The sequence below is a fragment of the Octopus bimaculoides genome, chromosome 2 (assembly GCF_001194135.2).
Source record: "Octopus bimaculoides isolate UCB-OBI-ISO-001 chromosome 2, ASM119413v2, whole genome shotgun sequence".
Classification (NCBI taxonomy): domain Eukaryota; kingdom Metazoa; phylum Mollusca; class Cephalopoda; order Octopoda; family Octopodidae; genus Octopus; species Octopus bimaculoides.
The window spans coordinates 78,765,237-78,786,235 of record NC_068982.1 but is presented as its reverse complement, the minus strand read 5'-3'; the positions used below and the strand labels follow the sequence as shown (position 1 = coordinate 78,786,235).

The window sequence follows — 20,999 nt, the reverse complement described above, 5'->3', positions numbered from 1 at the left end:
TTAAGCAGAATATTGGAAATGAATGATCATACTTATATGACAGTGATTATCATTTTACAACTATGAAGACAAAGAGACACAAACATAGATTATTACATACATACATTACACACATATATATATGGAGAGAGAGAGAGAGAGAGAGAGAGAGAGAGAGAGAGAGAGAGAGAGAAACAACATGCTTTTTTCAGTTTCACTTACAAGGTCAACCTAGGGCTATAATAGAAGGTACTTGCCCAAAGTGCCTTGCACTAAGACAACCTGAAACCATGCGGTTGGGAAGTAAACTTCTTAACCACACAGCCATGCCTGTACCTCATTGTTTTCAAAATTAAATTAGACAAACAAAATCTATTTCAACAGAAATATGATCACAGGAGAGTTAATCAATCTTAGATATATTCCTTAAGATGGCAAAGTAGTTAATACTCAGAGTATATACCAAAAGAAAACTGCTGTTTACATATAGCACAAAGTTTGTCATTTTGCATTAAAAAAAAACAACCTTACATTATATAAAAAGCAACCTTTTGCTATACCACAATGAAACATGAGTAAGTAACCTAAGACAAAATTTGCAACATCTGGAATTAAGTGAGTGCGAGTTATGTCCTAATTGTTATGTAACATAAAACTGTCACAAGCAGAATATGAATTATTTAACATAAAGGGAATAGAGCTGTCAAGTGTAGAACAAACCAGTTGAAGTCAGAAAACTATCTAAGACAAAAAAACAAACAAAAAAAAAACAAGAAGAAAAGCAGGAATAAAAAATGAGAGCAAGACAAAGATAAAAAGAAATGAGGAGTAAAACATAACTTCATATGAAAAATATACAATTAAAACTGAAGGTGATGATAAAAATGATAAATCTAGATACAGGTACAGGCATGGCTATGTGATTAAGAAATATGCTTTGCAACCACGTGAGTTAGGGTTCAGTCCCACTGTACAGCATCTTGGGCAAGTGTCTCCTACTACAGCCATTGGCTGACCAACACTTTGTAGTGAATTTAGTAGACAGAAGCATGTTGTACAAATGTGTGTGTGTGTGTGTCTTTACAACTGCTCTCCTGACAACCAGTGTTGGTTTGTTTATGTCTCCTGTCACTAAGTGGTTCATTAAAAGGGAATGATAGAATAAGTATCAGACTTAAAAATAAGTAACTGAGGTCAATTGTGTTTGACTAAATTCTTTAAGGCAGTGCCCCAGTATGGTCACAGTTTAATAACTGACCCAAATAAATGATAAACAATATGAATTTCTAACAAAAATGAATTATTTTCAAGATACGGAATTCCTTAATCCTAAAAGTTAATATCTTTTGTTTTCATTTTTCAAGAAGGGAGCATGGTACATGTTGATGATAAAAACAAATACAAATACATTTTGTTTTTGTTTTAAAGCTTTCTTCAAATAACAAATTCAACAAATGCTCTACCCATTTAATATACACAATGACTGGGTAGTTAATACAGTACAAAGGTGTTAACCATCCCTGTATTTTGTTAACCTAAATGATCAAAATAAAAAATAGCACAAATATTATATGATTCATCACTATCATCATTATCATTTTAATGTCCACTTTTCCATGCTCGCATGGGTCAGATATAATTTGATGAAATAGATTTGCTTTGTCCTGATGCCCCTCTTGTTACCAACTCACACTTGTTTCCAAGCAAGTAATATAACCCATGGCTAGACATGTTTATGCAAAATATTGGAAATGAGTGACAGTGCTTGCATGACAGCGACATTCATTTACAGCTATCATGCTACATCAAAACAAGAACACACACACACACACACACACACACACACAAAATAGGCTTCTTTCAGTCTCTGTCAACTAAATCCACTCATAAAGCCTTAGTCAGCCAGTAGCTATAGTAGAAGGCACTTGTCCAAGATGCCACACAGACTGAACCTGAAGCCACATGGCTGGGAAGGAAGCTTCCTAACCAAATAACTATGTTTACGCCTATCTTAACCACACCTGCACCTTTCAAAAAAAAAAAAGAACATAAAATCTACATCTTTGCTAAAGTCACTTATTCAACAAATAGAATGTTTAATATATTCCAGTAGATTGATTGAGGCAAGTGTAACCAGCCTTCATAAATTTTGTACTTTCAAAACAGCAAGAACTGTAAAAAGGCAACAGGTATCTCATGCACATAACATGTTTACAAACAACCATTCTCAAATTGGTAGTCAACATAAATAACTTTTGATAAATGCAATAAAGAGATAAACCATAGAAAACTTTAATTCATTAAGATTTGATTAAAATTGTAAATTAAAAATAATTTATAAAATTCAGGACAAGGTAATAATGTAAAACACAGGTTATTGAAAGCAATTTGCTGAGGATGGGGAAAATATAGAGCACCAAAATAAATAACTGCAACAGACTACATTAATTAAAACTGTGACTGCATAAATGGTCTGAGTTAAAACTGTGATTGCATAAATGGTTGGAATTCAAATCTTGCAACCCTAGGAAAAGTATTTTACACTAGATGACATTAGGTCCCATTTCTTTTTGATCGAAGAGTTCATGGTCATCAGGAGACCCAGCTGTAAAAACAATTGCTTTGACATCATAAAATAACAACCAAATTTTTTTAAAATCATCTCAAGTAGATGTATTAGACAATTTTCCTCTTTTTTACTAATTTGAAACTTTGTTATACAATGATGTAACCCATCTAGATGTAACAAATGATATGATATATAATTAAAATATACTTACGAGCTGTATACCAATCATAAGGACAGTTTTTAAAGTGAATCGCCGGTCACACATATCAAATAAGTCCTCTAAACTTGGCCCGAGTAACTCCAACACAAGGGCATTGTACCTTCCACAAGGGCCAAAATAATACACTTGAGGTATGCCTTCTACAATAAAAAGAAAATTAAAAGGATTTCAGTCAAAAATATTAAAGACAAACATGAAAATTTTAAGCATTCACACACACACACACACACACACACACACACACACACACACACACAAACACACACAAAATAACATTTTAAACACAAAGCAAAGAGCTAAAAAACATCGTATTTAAGAAATTCAATCTGTCTTTCTTTCAAATAGAAAACCATTTCAGAGAAAATATTGCCTGAAAACGAGCTTTGTTGCCATGAGATTATTTGTTCTGAATGTCACTAATTAAGAATCACTTCAATATGAAACCTAGTGTAACAGGTTTTCATAACTTATTCCTATCTCAAAAATTTATGTAAAAAGTGGTTTCAACTTGTTCTGCTTTAACTCTAAAAACCTGAAAGCGAAGAACTATAAAATAGTTTAACGCTTTGGCATTCAGATTACTCTGTCAAAAGTAATGCTTATTTACTCAATGTAAGGTATGTGTGAAACCAGAAGTGGCTGGTTTGAAAATAAAACAGGTAAAATATTTGGACCAGATGTGGTTAGTTTAAATCCTGAGGTGTTAATGTACTCCAACACACTCAACACAAAACAGTATTACAGTGTGGTGATTATTGATTGCTCATTCATTTTATGTTTGTTTTTCCATGCAAGTTTGGGTTAAACAATTATCAAGGCATTGTTATCACAGCCAGTTGCTCTTCTTGTCAGTAATTCTTACACTTACAAATTTCCAAGTAAGGGAGAGTGGCCAAATAACTTGTGGGCAGGGAACTGCCAACAGTGTTACTATCTATGGCTCAGTAATTTTCCAAAGTGCAAAATATAAACATTCACTCTCAAAGCATTTGTTGGGTGGTGGCTAGGGTGTCATGCAATATGGCTGAAAATGAAATCACATGGTTACAAAACAAACTTCTTAACAACATAGCCAAACAGTTATATTCATATAAAAATTATTTCTTCATGTTAACTTAGATCAAGTAAAAGAAAAGTGAAGGGGAGGTTCTAAAATATCAGCTATGATGAAATGTAGAACTATAGATTAATTGTCAAATTTTAATGATGCATTAAGTAATACCAGTAAATAAACGTGCAAATGCATGCCTAGCTGAACTTGCACTTTTCTAATGAGACTGCATTATATATGCATTACAAGTGTTGAAAACAGGTTATTTCTGTTGGTATAAATGCAGAAAAATTTACAACATAATATATATATATTCAAATTGTGAAACTAAACATACATGAATATGAAAAAATTATAATTATCCTACTACAATTTACCATCATACCCCATAAGAGTCAACTGAAAATGCTGTAACATACCTAGCTATAAGCTAACTTTTTATGTTTTGTCTGAGAAGAGTCATAGTGTCTTAATGCCTTATTATCTAACACACACACCGGTTTGATTTCCACTCGTTTATTATATTTTTTCTTCCAAAATTTTTGTTGCCTTTTGTAAACTTGTCAATGAATGTTGACTGTCTGTTATTGGAGCTACATTCTTTTTTGTCTGTGTTTGTGCACATGTGTGTGCATCAGCATGCATGTGTGTGTGGTTGCGCATATATGTACATATTTTAGCAATTTATTTTAATGTCTTTTTACTGATATCAACTTAAGGGAAACACTGAATTCATTAGAAGCTTATTTTTGGTTTAAAATATTACTATTCCATATACAAAAGAAAACTGAAATACACTTCAGGTTGAATGATTACTAAAATTCTTAAGTAATTGTTCAATGAAGAATAATTTGAATGCAAAATTAACAGAAAAAAATTAATAAATGCATTCTCATAAAAGCAGTTAGATAAAGCATTGTTCAGTTTTTGAAGACAATTAGCAAGACAATTTGATACATATATTATTATTTTAATTGTAAAGACACAGTATTTGAACATAAGCAACAAAATGTGTGCATGTGTGTGAGACACAGAGAGCAGAGGGAGAGAAAACAGTCAATACTGAGATGAAACTATTTATTTATTTATTCAGAGATGAAAGTAAACTGGTTCTTATTAAACTTCTTCTGGCAAAGATGTCTGTGTTTTACTAACACACATGCACATATATGCAGACTGTCCTCATTTAACGACCACTTGGAGTTACGACGAACTTTACGAACCGTCATTACATATTTTACAAAACAGAACTTGAGGCGATGGATCCAAATTTTGATCGATTTTCCAAGGTGGAAAGGCAGACAACTGAACTTTTCCGATGTTATTGAGAAACTTATGATGAAAAAAAGAAGATAACAAAGCAAACAACACTGACAGGATTTTTCATGCATTTTGATGTCAAGAATGAGTTACTTTTGTAATCTTTATCCGAAGTAAAACAAAGTTATTATGTTTGAGTTTCCTTTAAGCCTTTTCGTCTTTTCTATATAATCCAGAGAGAAGTTTATTAGGCATCTTATGTATTGGGTCTGGAATCACAAACATACTTACGATGTCTGAGCTACAATAATACAGCATCCATATCCTAACTTTTAAGGTTTTCCTTGAGATAATCTTACTGTTACTTATTCATTTTTCAACAAGTTATGTTAGTGATTCTTGGCCCTGTACTGCATATACTTTATAGAGTACGGTATTCTGTTTTTATATGTACGTACAGTACACTATACCTATAAAAAAAATACGTACCCTATGAATATTCGTTTAACGACAAATTTGCTTAACGATGGGGCTGTTGGAACATAACTCGGTCGTTAAATGAGGACAGTCTGTATATGTATACATACATGCAAAAAATAACGTGTTGCTAGTTGTTCTTTGTACTCTAAAATCACATTGTGCTTCTGGAAAAATGTCATTTGTCACTGTGGAAATTATTATGTTCAGCAGAACTCTTGTGCAAGCTTTGTCCTTTACAGAGATGCCACAAAAATTTCCATACTCAGATTCCTCACTTTTGTTAAGCAGGGATACCAAGATAGCATCTCTCCAGTCTTGCGGTATTGGTGAGTCACACACAATGCTTTGCTGATCTCACCAAGGCATTTGACACAGTCAACAGATCAATGCTAGGGAATGAGTTAAAGAAGTCTGGTTGTCCTAACAAGTTTACAATCCTGATACAATCTTTGCATGACAACATGAAGGCTAAACTGTACTTTAATAGTAATTTATCTGAACCTTATCCTGTTAAGGGCAGAGCAAAGCAAGGAGACATTCTTGCACCAATGTTATTTGCTCTTTACAGCAGTATTTATGATAACATTCAAAGGTAACACTATGGGAATCTATATCTGATTTAGAACAATAAGATTGTTCAACATCAGGAATTTACCGCAGATACTAAAGTGTTTGAATCTTTTGTCATGGAACTTTTATTATGTTGATGATTGTGATTTAATATCTCACACAACAAGAACTGTAGGATTACAGTTTTTAACACATCATGCAAAGCTTTTAGCTTGGAAATGAATTTGAAGAAAAGAGGAGTCATGTTGCAGGTACTGGAAAAGAAAATGTTACACCAAAGATAGTAGGAGATGTAAAAGAGATGAAGTATTTTACTTATCTGGGAAGTGTGTGGTCAGATAATGCAAATCTTGTCACAAAATGGAATCAGATTAAGCACAAAGATATCCATCTACAATACTAGTGTACTTTCAGCTTTACTGTGAGGCTTTGAAACTTGGATGATCTACAAATACCAAGTCATGATGTTGGAACTGTTTCAAAGCTGTTTGACACACATACTCGATGTGAAGTGGACCATATAAACCCTGGATACCAAAGTTCTAGAAAAAGCTCAAATGGCTAATATTGAAGCCATCATTATTCTAAGTGTTTTAAGGTGACATGGACATCTTGTTTGAATGAGCAACACCAGAATTCCAGAGGAACTGTTTTATGGAGAATTGAAACAAAGAAAAAAGAAAGACTTAAAACCCAAACAGTAGTACAAAGACATTTTTAAGATAAACTTGGAGAAATGTGTTTTTTTGTTGGGTTTTTTTTTTTGAGAACGGGGAAGAACAAGCTGCTGATAAAGCAAAATGAAGAAAATCTTTGATAATGCATTATTTGAGAGGTAAGAATTCAGGAGCAATTAGGAAAAGGAAGTAAGTAGCAACATCAGAAGTTGTGGACAAAAGTAGTCAATATGTGGATGAATCTGTTTTTCTCTTGCTAGTTTGAAGAGCACATGAAAGGACATGATGATATGAAGTAGGTGTAGTAATCCAAGCAACATGTGTGACAAAGTGAAGATCAAAGCTGGCACAAAGAGTCACTTACAAAGTCATACAAGGTAAGAAGCTCAAGAAGAAATTCCAAGATGTCATACTCAAAGACTAGTTGACAACTAATATACATGCATGCTTTCTTTCTTTCTTTCTCCCCCCCTCTTTCTCTCTCTCTCTTTCACACTGAGGTGAAAGCATGCTATGTAGTTAAGAAGTTCACTTTGGTTTAAAAGCTCATGTAGGTTTAAAATTTGGTGTTTCCCATCTCTAACTAAAATTAGGAGTCTTAGAATATACTTCTTTACCTCTTCTATGCCCCTGCACTTTGATACTACATAGTCATTGACCCTATGCTAGTTCCCTCTGCCCTTCGAAATGTTCATATTTCTTTTGCAAGCTTTCTAGCAAACACTAATCACAAGGTATTCCCAGTGGCTGAGCTGGTTTAATTGATGACTCAACTACGAGTGCCAATTATACTGGATTATATTAACAATAGCACAAATTTATGACCTGACTTACAATATATCACACATACACAAAGCAATGACTAAGTACATTCATCACAATATCAAATAGAGTGTCCTGCATTCAAATCTCACCATAGCAAAATAGGCTATGAAGAGATTTGACTTAGTACCTTGAATGCCATTAGTGGAGTCCACTTTGTTGAAAACATTTGGACTAGATCTCCAGTTTGAAGATAACTTCCTCTCTTTCTCACTAATCTCAGAGATCCTGTAAAGTATCATGGGCACTGTCCTTCCCTCTAAAAAAAGAGGTAAAGAAAAGAATACTTAAACCCCAGCTTATATTAACTTATCTCTACAGCTCAATGGCATTTCATTTTAAATGAATATGAAGTCTGCATAACCAAAGTCAGCATGGTTTAGTAACAGTAAATATATAGACTTTTGTGTATGCATATGTTATACACATATACATATGCACAGGTGAAGGGAGGCGGTAGCGGTAATAGAGTACAGGTCAATAATTTCCAATCTATATTCACTATATGTTGTCAAACTATAACTCATTTAATGACTTCATTGATCCATTAATTACATCAGTGATCATTTGAAATATTTCATTAAATACACAGGAAGCTTTCAACACAGGAGAAAGCTAACTATTTCAACAATGTGATAAACCCTCTTTATAATTTTGACTAGTTCAACTTGACTAACCCATTTCATTTCGATAAGCCAACAAATCTAAGTTCCTAACCTTTCACACATGTTTTTATTATCTCTCTCTCTCTCTCTCTCCAGAAACTGTTAGCAAAGGCCTATGAAAGACCTCCACCCAAAACAGTAGTCTTTACTTTCCTTCATGTCATACGAGCATAAACTTCTGGCACTCTCTCACATTATTTCATACCATCACAATAATTTTGGTGACTAAACTTATGAATTATCTAAGCTTAATGAAGTCTAAAATTGATTGGCATCTTGAGGATGTTACTGGTATACTTAAATTATATTCATCATTATTGCAAAATGCTTCATGCTGTTAAAAATACTTTAATAGCTTTATATCCATTTCTCCATGGCAGCCTACTTAAGCTGCTAGATCATAAAATTCACATATTTGCACTTATCAATTGTTGAATTAATTATTGACATTATCAAATAGCTACCCTCAAGATGGAACAAACTAACTAGAATATCAAATATGGTTTGTTTCAACCTGGTTTAATACAATTCTACAGACTTCATAGTACAAAGTATGCCAGATAAACTAGCATTTTTCTTTTCTTTCTTTCAAATTCCATTTTTATTTTTCTCCATTTTCAAAGGCGGAGACACCAGCAATTATTCATAATTTAGACAGTTTGATATGGATATTGGCTTTGCATTTGTATGGGTCATATGAAGGATGGATTATGTAGTTATATCATTATATGTAGATTATTAAGCCATGTACATGCATAAAGCATGTAGATGGAAGCTGACTTCAGTTATGCAACTGTGTCTTTACTGTGATGTAGTAGTGGTGGTGGTTGTGGTAGTATGTTGAGCTGGCGTTTTAAGGGGTAAATGATTTTACAGTAGCTGAATGCTATTTTTAGCATTAATTATCATGTAAAGCAGGAGTGGCAGCTATTTTCAGACAGACAATCCAGAACAATCAGAGCAGCACTGTGGTTTAAGAGGATTTGGAACTCTTGACTTTACAGTTACAAGTCAAATAATTTAATCCAACAGCTACTCTAAAATCGATTTCCATTTTTTTTTTAAATACAGGAATATCCTAAATTACTGCAGGTAATGCCTGCTGCAAGAACACTGCATTCAAATATATAAATAATACATGTAAAATCACTGACTGATGTCTATACTTTGAAAAATAGTAGATTTTGAAGTTTCTGAAATATCTTTACAGATGGAAACTGATATAAAGAAAGGAATTGAATGAATTAGATACATTTTTCTATTTTATGATTTGACTTGCATCAGCATAGGCAAAATTTGTTTTTGAATAATGTAAAAAGGATTTTTGATTCAATTTTACTTCTTCTTTCCCATTGTGTATTATTACTCCATAACATTTAAGTGCATTTTAAACTTCTGACTTCTATCATACACTACTTCTGGATCAGCAGCTGCTATCATCTGCTTTCAATCTTCAAAAATTCTAAAAATAGTATCAAATTCTTTAATTGGGAATTCTTTCATACTCCATCTAGGTTATCTTCTTTCCAGTTTTAACCATTTAACATTTAAGCTGGCCATATCCACCCTAAATATTCTACATGCATTATGTTGAAACTGGCCAGATCCAACCTCTTACACCTACCCAGCAATGTTATCATAAAAAAAAAACAATCACATCATCAAAATCTTGAAGTTACAAGATAATGCATGATCAATTCAAAACAATGTGAAGAAATAATCATTTGATCAAGTAATCTGAATGCTAAAGAGTTAGAAGGTCCTGATCATTAAGGTCAACATCATGCAAATCAAACAATTCTCTGATGTTAAAGTTGTCTGCTTTAGATATTTCTGTTATCCAAGTCAAATAATTTCTGCTACAGCCCCTGTAATTTCCACCTAAGATTTACCAAAAATATTTGTACAGTAAGAACTTACATTCTGCCAAACAGTTCTCATATTGCTAGTTGTTACCTCATACTATGCATTATCCATATTTTCCAATACAGTTTTTCTGTTATGCTTCTTCCAGAAGTCCATGAGATTAATTGCATTTTCTCCCATTGTTGTCTTAATCACCTGGACAAATGTTTCGCCAAAGTAGGAAGCTTTGCATATTGCTATCACCCTCTGGTCCACTGGGTGCAACAGTAATGTTATTTTCAGTAGCAAAAATATAACCATAACACATTGTTAACATAAGTAACCAAATGCAGTTGGGTAACCAGTAGCATTGACAAATATTAATAAAATTTTCAAATTTTCAATTTATTGATGTACAGTATCTTTCAACCTCAAGACAAATAATTCTTAAACTAATCTTCAACTAAAGATTTTGTGAGCCAAGCTTTTCGATGGGATACTCAATAAGTTGTAGAAAATGCAAGCAGAACAATTTAATAGCACTTGGATTTTTTAATCAATACACCAACATGGGATTTAAATTTAAATAAAAGATGATCATCAGTCACTGAACCAATGTAGTAATTGTATCTTCATGCCAAATAAGGTTTATTATGAATTTATTTCCAAAATAATCCCAATTGGGGTGGTGATGGTGGTGGCAGTATAGTTTTCTCATTGCTGAGGGTCAAAAACCATGGATGCATGCACCATTTCCCTCTATCAATTCCTGCCACTGGCCATGGTTGTGCATTCAATCAGAGATTTTCCAGCCAGTATTTTCTTCAACAACTCCTTCCTGTTTTCTATTGACTCTTCCTACTAAGATGTGAGTGCTGAGATTCTGGACCCTGGTAACATACCCAAAACACTGCAGATTTCTCTTCCAGACATTTACCAAAAATTTCTTTTCTGTTCCCATTTTTCATGTACTGTCTCAGTTTTTGATGGATAGTCCAGCTGACTCCTCTCTCCTCTTTGGTAATACATTGTTTCAAGCCCCATTACATCAACATAAATACTATCTTTATTTTATTTATTTATCCCCCCCCCCCCCAATTTGAGCAATTCACTGTCACCCACAAATGCACATTTCCCAGCAACTTTAACACAACGGATTGTTTTCTAAACCTGTTGAACCATCCCACTGGTTCCAGAAAATGTGTCATTAGTTTTTCCCTTCAGTTTCATTTTCTTCTGTTTTCTCAAGACTGTTGCAAACAGACTAAAAGTCTCATTTTAAAGTTGTCAGTCAACCTCAGCTACATTTGAAATAAGAATGTAAAACACTGCAACAATTGTCAAAAATGATAAAAGAAACTCTAAGAATACAAAGTTTTCCTGCATGTCCTTGTTAATGATGTCAATGTACTTTGACAGAGTGTCCTTTATCTGTCTGTACAAGTAAATCTAGGAACGTTGAAGCTCATATTTGTGTTCTGCTGATAAATTCACCATTATTTTCTTAGGAGGTGTGTTTCTTAACAGTCATGATTATCTAATATATTATTAAGACTGTGGCCTATTTTAATTTTCACTATTGGGAGGTAAATTTTCAATCCAAGGAAGTGTAACAGGAAGCTAATTCTTAAGCACAAGGAAATGTAACAGGAAGAAAATTCTTTAGTCCAAGGAAATCAAAGAAGAAGATAATTATTTTAAGATACATTTTGTTTTACTGAACAATACCATAAAAACTTAAATGAAAATATGGAAGGATTTTGTTTTTCGTTTTGTTTTTTTCTGTTTATGCATTTATTCCCCTAATGATAATCTGAAATTCCAAGCAAAATGAAAAAACAATTAAAATTTTATAATTATAATACTATTCATTTCAGAGATTTAAAATTGAAGAGACATTCAGACTTTTTATGTCCGGATGCTTTTCCTGTTGCTTGCCTCCTGTTATCAAGGTAATATTTTCCCATGGTTGTGAACAAGCATCATCATCATACTAGCAATGTTGTATATTTCCCATCTTCTGTGAAAATCACGTCTGGTCATGGGAAAATATTACCTTGATAACTGGGGACAAACAATAGGAAAAGCATCCAGCCATAGAAAATCTGACTCAACAAATTTCATCTGACCCATGCAAGCATGGAAAAGTGGTTGCTAATATAATAGAGATGATTGATACATACAACTGTCACCCCTGCATCTGACAATTAATGTTACAGGTATCTAGGAGTGGATGAAAATATATCTTACAAAACACATGTCACTAAAGAATATTACAGGCGAATAAAGAAAATTTGAACCTCAGAACTCTCTGCATTCAATAAAACAGTGGCCCACAATGTGTTTGCAGTGCCAGTACTCATACCAACATTTGGGCTGCTTGATTGGACGCTTGAGGAGATCTGTACCATTGATGTGAAACCCGAAAAATACTAACAAGCACACATAAACAGTGATGTAGACCACCTCTACCTAAAATGTAAACAAGGCAGCAGAGGCTTAACATTGATCCAAAATGCCTTTGAATGTCACATCATATCCCTTCGGCCACATCTTTTAACCACCAAGCTTCGAAGTGCATCCCTTGACCAAGTTTGCATACACGAAGCTGATAACATCATAAGACTTGGAAGGCAGCTCCATGAGCAATGCTCTTTGTCTGATAACCTAGAAGCCACACAACTCTACCACAACATATCATCAGATGAAAGGATGAGCCTGCATAAGCAGAAGACTATGCATGGATATGTTAGTAGAAAGTTCCATGATGATAGTAACATCGATCATCAAAGCAGTTTATTATAAACAGATAGCTAGATTATTACCTCCCACTTTGAAGTGGTATGCATTTGCAATCCAGGAACAAGAAATATCAACCAAGTATCTGATGCACAAAAGGGATAGAGATGAGAGAAAAGCCGTAAATTGTGACAACTGATGCAGATTTTGTGGAGCTCACACTGAAGATATCACCCGCATCATAAGCAGTTGTCTGAGAATGTCATCACGGTATTGTCCACCGATGAGACATGACGTTGTAGCTAGGACACTCTATAACGAAATCCATCGGAAGGATAATCCCAAGGACAAAGAAATAAAAACCCACAATATAGTAGAAGCCATAGCCACTCATAATGAAAAGGAATACTGATGGAATGTACCAGTGAAGACCTCAATAAGATGTAAGCACAACAGACCTGATATGATTTGGGATAGAGAAGAGAAACTGTGCACAGTTGTTGAAATTAGCTGCCCAGCAGATGTTAACATAAAGCTGAAGATCAGTGAAAAAGAGAACACCTATGCTGTACTATTGAGAAATCTGAAGTTACTCTATCCAGATTACAAAGTCAGATTTATACCTGTAATTATTGGGGTCCTGGGATATGTAACACAATGCTTAAATACTAATCTTGAGATATTAGGCTTCTCAAAACCAGAAAGAAGAAAGCTAATTTGAAGACTACAGATCCAATCCTTCACCGGAAGTGTAAAAATCTGTAAAACTTTCCAGAAGTTGATCATTTAAATATATATGAGCATGTCTAGATATGTAACTCTATGCATGAGAATACACACATAAAACATACAAATCTGCACATACATACATACAAACAAAAATATCCTGTTGTTGATGTTGAAATTCCAATGAAGGAACCTTGGATCTAAGTTAGAAACCGGTTCTTTCTCTATTGGCAAGAAATCTTGAAATAAACTGAATAATGACATACATACACATATATCTATGGCTATATAAACCTTACAACTTCTTAATCTCACCTTACCAACTGTTTTTCAAGTTAATCCTTCTACTTAAACTGCAGTTATGTCAATGTGCCTGTGAGAGAGAGAGAGAGAGAGAGAGAGAGAGAGAGAGAGAGAGAGAGAAAGAGTCTATCATCTTTACCATCCCCCTACCACTAGTCAATATCAGTGTTCCTCTATTGATCTGTGTTAACTCTCTCTGTGAGTCTCTTTTACTTTCTCCCTACCTCTGTCTATATGTAAAATGTACCTGGAGAAATCACCCAACCAACCAACCAACATTAGTACCAACTGTTATATAGAGATAGTTATAATAATGTTAACACATACTAAAAGACAATGGAAATGAGTCTGGTCTTGTTGAGAATGAAAATCAAATAAAGAGAAACAATAACAAAAATAACAGGATTTAGAAAGTTTTAAAAAATTTAACTTCTTATAAATATTTCAGAAAATTTTTAACTTTCCAGAACTTTGAACTAAATTGTATTCATTAAAGTATTTGATTTCTTTCAAAAACATTGTAGATGGCTAGGTTGCTAACACTAGATATCCTTTACATCTTATTAAAAATGCATACTCAAATTAGATTGCCAGATATGTCAGGAACTAAATATTAAAGGATGGGTTTTAACTGAAGAATTTCTTCTCAAATATGACACCTGCTCAACAGAATAAGCTATTTCTAGCAGTAGAATAATCATGGTATGGCAGAAAAACGTCCTATATTTTAAGATGGGCATTGGTGTGGCAGTTGTAAAGTTAGATAAGTGGTAGGAAATGTATTCATATAACAGTTATCATCACTTTTTGGAATAATGCATACCATGCTATTAAAACATTTATCAAGGATGGTTGGGTTTCTACCACAACCTATACTGCAAACAATATCATCATCATCATCATCGTTATTTAATGTCTATTTTCTATGTTGGCATGATTTTGACAGAAACCAACAAGCCAGAGGATTACATTGAGCTCCAATGCCTGCTGTGGAATGGTTTCTACAAACTGTATGCCCCTCTTAATATCAACCACTTTACAGAATGTACTGGATGCTTTTTATATGGCACCAGCATTAGTGTGGTCACCATGCAACTTGATACGACGCCTCAACTGAGTAGAGGTATAATATTGATGGAGCTGATAGTGATAGAGAAACAGGAACAGATATCTTATTGATGAGCGGGTACATGAAAAGAGAGAGAGAGAGAGAGAGAGAGAGAGAGATGGTGAGGGCATACCTTGATGGTACAAGAGAGAAAGTAGGGTTAGAGGAACAGAAAGAGTGCATAGGTGAGTAGGTAATTTCATGAGCATGTGAAAGGAGTATGACAGATGGTTAGAGATAGGGAGTGAGGTGGAGACTGAATGGGAATGTGAAGGTATGGCCAGAGATGAATATCAGTTGGGGGTGGAGTGGATCAGGGAGGAGAGGAAGGAATTGATACAACCTATTAATAATCAACAATGATTAAATATTAAGATATAAATACTTAATTTCAAGTTAATCAATAATAAAATTAATCACAACCACCCCTTATTTACAAAATAATCCAAATTCTCCTTTCAGGAACACTTATAAGTTCTCATTTTCTTTGCATCAACATTAAAGAAATTTAAATATAAAATTGAACATTCACATTAATTCCAAAGAAACAATTAGCTTTTATATATATATATATATATTTAAAATTTAGTCCAAGAATGAAGTATAATTTCTGTGATCTTTTCAAGTCATCTATCATACTATGGCAAGCATATTGCAGTTGATATTCTCTAAATGAGCATCAACAGTTTGATGCCCACAGAAACAAATGGTGACAAAATCAGTCCAAGAGTGTGGAAATTCTAAAGGAAAGGATTAAGCAAAGTGTTTGAGGATGAGACGCTGCATGATGGTGGTAACAGTGGTAGTAGTAGAAGAAGTAGAGAGCAGAAACAAAATGTTTTTAAGATAGCTGGTTGGCCTTTATTAGGATGCAGTCTGGAATGTTTATGAGTAAGAGCTTTATTGTTCCACATTCACAGTGAAGGGATCTCTATAGCAATGCAGCATTGTTATTAACTAATATTATTATTAAGCAATAGTTAAAAATTCAGTTGCTAGTCAGGATTGGAATAAGTCTTGCTTTGCTTTGCTAGCTAACTAGGCCAGTAGGCTTGAATACTGCATCTATAATCTGAAGAATCAACTAAGGTAACCTAAATAACAATAACAATTGTGCCCTGGTGAAAAATGCCAACATCAATGAAAGCTATTTGTCGAGAAGCCAATTTTTCAGGGTGAGATACAGCTATTAGACAGCTCAAGAATCTGAAGTTATAATGATCACCATAAAGCACCAAATACAAAAGACATGGTTTTCCAATCAATCTAAATGACAAGTAAAAAAGAAAATCATTTTGATGACTAAAACAAGAAACATTTTTACTTTTTACATGTAAGCTAAAATCCCAGGTTTCATCACTTCTACTACATATCTGAATAATACACATCATTATTTTTAAACCTGTTACAAAAACTATCTACAGCTAGCATCTTCCTCACTTGTTACAGCTACATGGATGTAGAAGGGAGGGACAAGGCTCATTCATGAGTAACAAAAAAGAGTAAGTTACAAGTAGATCTGATCTAACAAAAGCATACTGGTAATCATTAACCAGGGAAAGTGGTAGGGGTGTAGGAGAAGGCTGTTAATAGCTGACCCCATTACCTTTAAGCTACAGGAAGTGAGTGCATTGAACAACAATTGGAAGTATCAGAGAAGTTACGTTTCTTGAATGAGGGGCACATTATAGCATGTTTCTGAAGATCAAATTATCCTTGTATAGAAAGATAGATTAGTCCTGAGGTATATTATTTGAGGTTGAAGGAGAGGACAATGTTAGGGCCTATGGTTTGAAGTGGCTAGAGGTACTTTCAAACTTGGTGCATGTATGTGCATGCTGGTGAAACCTGAGCAATTGAAAGATACAGTTTTATATAGAGCTGGATGCAAAGTGGGCAGTAAATATGGAAGCTTTCTCTGTGGAAGTACTTGCTCACAGAACCACCATATTTGAGAAATGGAAGATTGCTCCAAATCTGTAAATAAGGAACCAAAAAGTTTGGTTGCAGCTTGTTCCCACTGTCCACTTACCCTAACCAAAACAACAATGTAACCACCAGTCTGTATAGTTATTTAGTCCAAGATCATCCTTAATTGAGCAGGCCTATAAATAACAGCAATCAAACCAAGCATTGTCTTTTTTTTTTTTTTGGTTAGTTGGTATAGTGTAATTTGAGAACAATTTTGTTACTATTTCTAGCACATTGAACAACCAAAAATGACCTCCATCACTGACAATGGAAGTGTAATGAAAGTCTATATTGCCTAGGGTTTATGTTGAGGACATTAACCAAGTACTTTGTAGCACTTCAAACTCCAAAACAATTTTACTTTACTCAACTTCATTCCTACATTTCACAGCACTTCCCTCTTTTTTACTCTGAAATCCCTATACTTTTCTTTTATTTTCTTTCTTCCTTCCTCCTACATTCATTCACTGTAACCACTTCCTATTTATTGTCCCCTGCTCATTCCCTCTTGCACCACATCTCTTTACCCTCTTCACTCACTCCACTTCTTCCCTCCACCCTCACCAGCATCTTCTCCATTCACAATCTTCAACCACCAGACTAATACACCAACTTTATTCTAGGTTGAAGGGCAAGAGACCAAGCATTAAGATATTTCAATTCTCATGACAAACAAACTCACTAACATTCTACAAACTATCATTTGTCACATTGATTGTCTGATTCCTCTTACCTTCACTTTATCTATTCTCTCTCTCTTCATCTTACTCTTTAGCTTCTTTAAATCCTTTCCTGTCTATCTTTTTTAAACTCCGCCAAGCCACCCCACCCTACCCCAACAGTACAAAATAATAATACCACCACCACAACAGATTTATCACTTGTAGACAATTACCTGAATCCTAATCTCTTTGAATTTTATTTAGTAGATTTAATCTCAACTAAATTGATTAAAAAAAAAAGCATTTAGTGTGTTATTTCCTCATGATATTTTTGTGGTAATTAATACTTGAAACCATGCAACTGTCTTCATAAATCTAAACTGTCTGTAAGAGTCACATGGCAAATCACTCCTCTAACAAGACACCCTTTTTCAGTTGACAACTAATAGTGGAAAAGAATGGTTCATCTCTGATACAGTTCATGACGTTTGGAAGGGCATCCAACTGTAAAAACCTTGCCAAAACTGACCTCGCCTGTTTTTGTGCCACCTAAAAAGCACTTAGTCCACTCTGCTGAGTAGTTGGTTTTAGGAAAGGCATTCAGCTGTAAAAATCCTACTAGTCACAGAAGTCTCTGGCAATTGTGTTTCATAGTTTATCAGTCAATTATCTTACTAACAATACAAATGTTAATGGAATAGACATATATTCATTGGTTGTTTACTTCCTCTTTTCTCCTCTTTCTACTACTCAACACCACAAATGAGATTTCATTGATAGCCTACTCCCCTCCCTCATTTAAAATTTTATACATCTTAGTCATTCAAACTAGACATGGTTTTAAAATTACAAAAAATTATTACAACTTCTTACTGGTCCTAGGACACACATGTATGAACACACACACACACACACACACACACACACACACACACACAAACATTAAAAATCAAGCACCCAAAAGCAGTCAAATGTTGCCGAGAAGAGATAAACAAAAGTATTAACAAATCACTGACACACCATCACATTCATCTTCATAGAGGAACAATCCAACAGGCAATTGCTGAACTTACTACTGACATAATAATTGTCCTGTCCCAAGATACAGCTAAAACTTACGATACAACTTAACCCTTTTGATACCAACTCATCTGAATCTACTCCTGGTAAATGTCTGTACTCAATATGCAAAAGCGGAATAGGTTGGAATTCTACACAATGTACTCAGTATAATCTTTGGATGCACAAGTGTAGTGGAACAACAGGCAGTAAACTTTAAACTTAAATAATAAGAACAGAAATGAAATAAATTACTTCAAATGCTCCAGAATACCCACAACAAATAGTTGTTAGTGTTTGCTATCTGAATGACTTAATTAGTAGTGGAGGTGGGTGCAGTTAAGAAGGTAAGAGAACAAGTGGAAAAAAATTTAGGGAGCTATAACTTCTGCTGACAACAAGGGGTTTTCTTCTCAAAGCAAAGGACATTATCTGGTGATTGTGTATGAACTGTGAGATATAGGTTGAATGCAGAAGGTTTACAAAGACTAGAAAGAAATGAAGTGATTATGTCCCATGAGGTGTGTAACATTAGCTAGCATGCAAGAATGATGGAATACAAATGAACTGAAAGAAAATTGTACATTAGAGGAATCAAATGTAATGTGTAAGAGCATTTTGCTGGTATTGGCATGTGAAGTATACAAAGGATGACAAAACAAGTGCAGAGCCCTCAGAGCAGACTGAAGCAGTGTAACTGAGATGTTAAGGAGGACACGATACTAAGAAGAGAAGACTAATCTCAAGAAGTCATGCCTCACAAACATGGCAAAGAACTATGGCAATAGGTATTACATGCTGCTGTAGAAGACCGGCCCACATTTGTCAATATGGTAAAAACAATGCTAAAATGGCAGTAGTGATGAATACTGTGGTGTATAATAATATCTAAATCAGGATCTATGGCTCCTTATATTCCTCGATGTATCACAATCTGCTCCCTTCTTCTCATCTCTCCTATACTACACCACCCATGTAACAATGGATGACATTGTATCTGCTTGCACTCATTCCCCACTGTCACCACCCTTATCACTCTACCTTCCTCCCTCTCTCTTAGTATACCTATATAACTAGAGATTGTATCAAACCTGTTCATATCTGATACATACCCCTTTCACTCCCCATCAACCACTTGTACTTTTGGCTTGAAAAATCAAATTTTCTACAACTTAAAATACTGTTATTTCCTAGGTTACTGCTGAAAATAACCAGCAGAACTAATGAGCCTAATGAGATAACCAGGTAAGGCTCATGTATGTAAAAAAAAAAACCCATGTGTGTGTGTATAAAAATGATCTTTTGATTAAATTCAGGTAAAACAGGTGGCAAAAAAAATATATAGGAGAAGTTTACTTTCTAAGAAAATAAAAAGAAATGGATATTCATGAATTACAAGAGATAACTTTGCTTCAGTCGCCGCTGCAATCACAAGCAAATCCATTCACACATTACAAAATAAATATTTCTGTCTAAAAATATCAACACCTCATAACATCCCAAAATATTAAATAGTAATAAGTTCCAAGAATTCAAAATTGCATGCAAAATCTTATTGAAATCAACACCTAATGTAAAAATCACAGTAGTATGGCCCTTGTGAATGAAATTATAACACTGAAAATGATGCAAAAAGAATACAATAGTTTGAAAAGAATCTCTCTCTCTCTCTCTCTCTCAATATATACAGGGTGCAATGGGTAAATTGTCGCCATTTTATTTTTTTAATTTCACATGTGCACAATATTTTTGATTTTGCCGACTACACAATATAGTAGGGTCAGTTGGGCACCATCTGTGAGAAAAACAGCATCATGATGCAACTCACTCTGCCAGAAATCTGGAAATGACACACTGTACGCCAGAAGCTCCAGCATGAACAGATGATGAACACACAGAACAACCATTGTCCCCAAACATGTACCAAGAGTGATAAAAATCAAACATCCAGTCAACATCATGGTGTTTGGAGTGATCACTAGTGATGGCAACATTATGCCTCCATTCATCCTCCCACACGGCCTCACACTCAACACAGAGGCCTACATCAAGTACCTGGAGGAGGTAGTGTTGCCCTGGGTCAAGAGGGTGGCTGCTGGAAGACCCTATGTCTGGCAACAGGACTCTGCACCATGCCACGCAAGCAGGAGAACCCAGTCATGGCTGTCAGACAAATTTTTGTGACCACATCAACCCTAACATCTGGCCACCTAACTCCCCAAACTGCAAACCCCTTAATTATTATGTGTGGGGCACAATTAAGTGAGAGACCAACAAAACTCCTTGTAATGAA

At 34.5% G+C, this 20,999-nt stretch overlaps 1 protein-coding gene across 2 annotated transcripts in view; it reads right to left on the bottom strand.

Moving 5' to 3' along the window:
- Nucleotides 1–20,999, bottom strand: part of LOC106876726 (casein kinase I) — a 192,822-nt gene that overhangs the window by 51,657 nt on the left and 120,166 nt on the right. For both annotated transcript variants that reach the window (XM_014925406.2, XM_014925413.2), the window contains exon 4: nt 2,760–2,908. In XM_014925406.2, the coding sequence (XP_014780892.1) occupies nt 2,760–2,908 (149 nt within the window). The remainder of the gene's footprint in view (nt 1–2,759; nt 2,909–20,999) is intronic.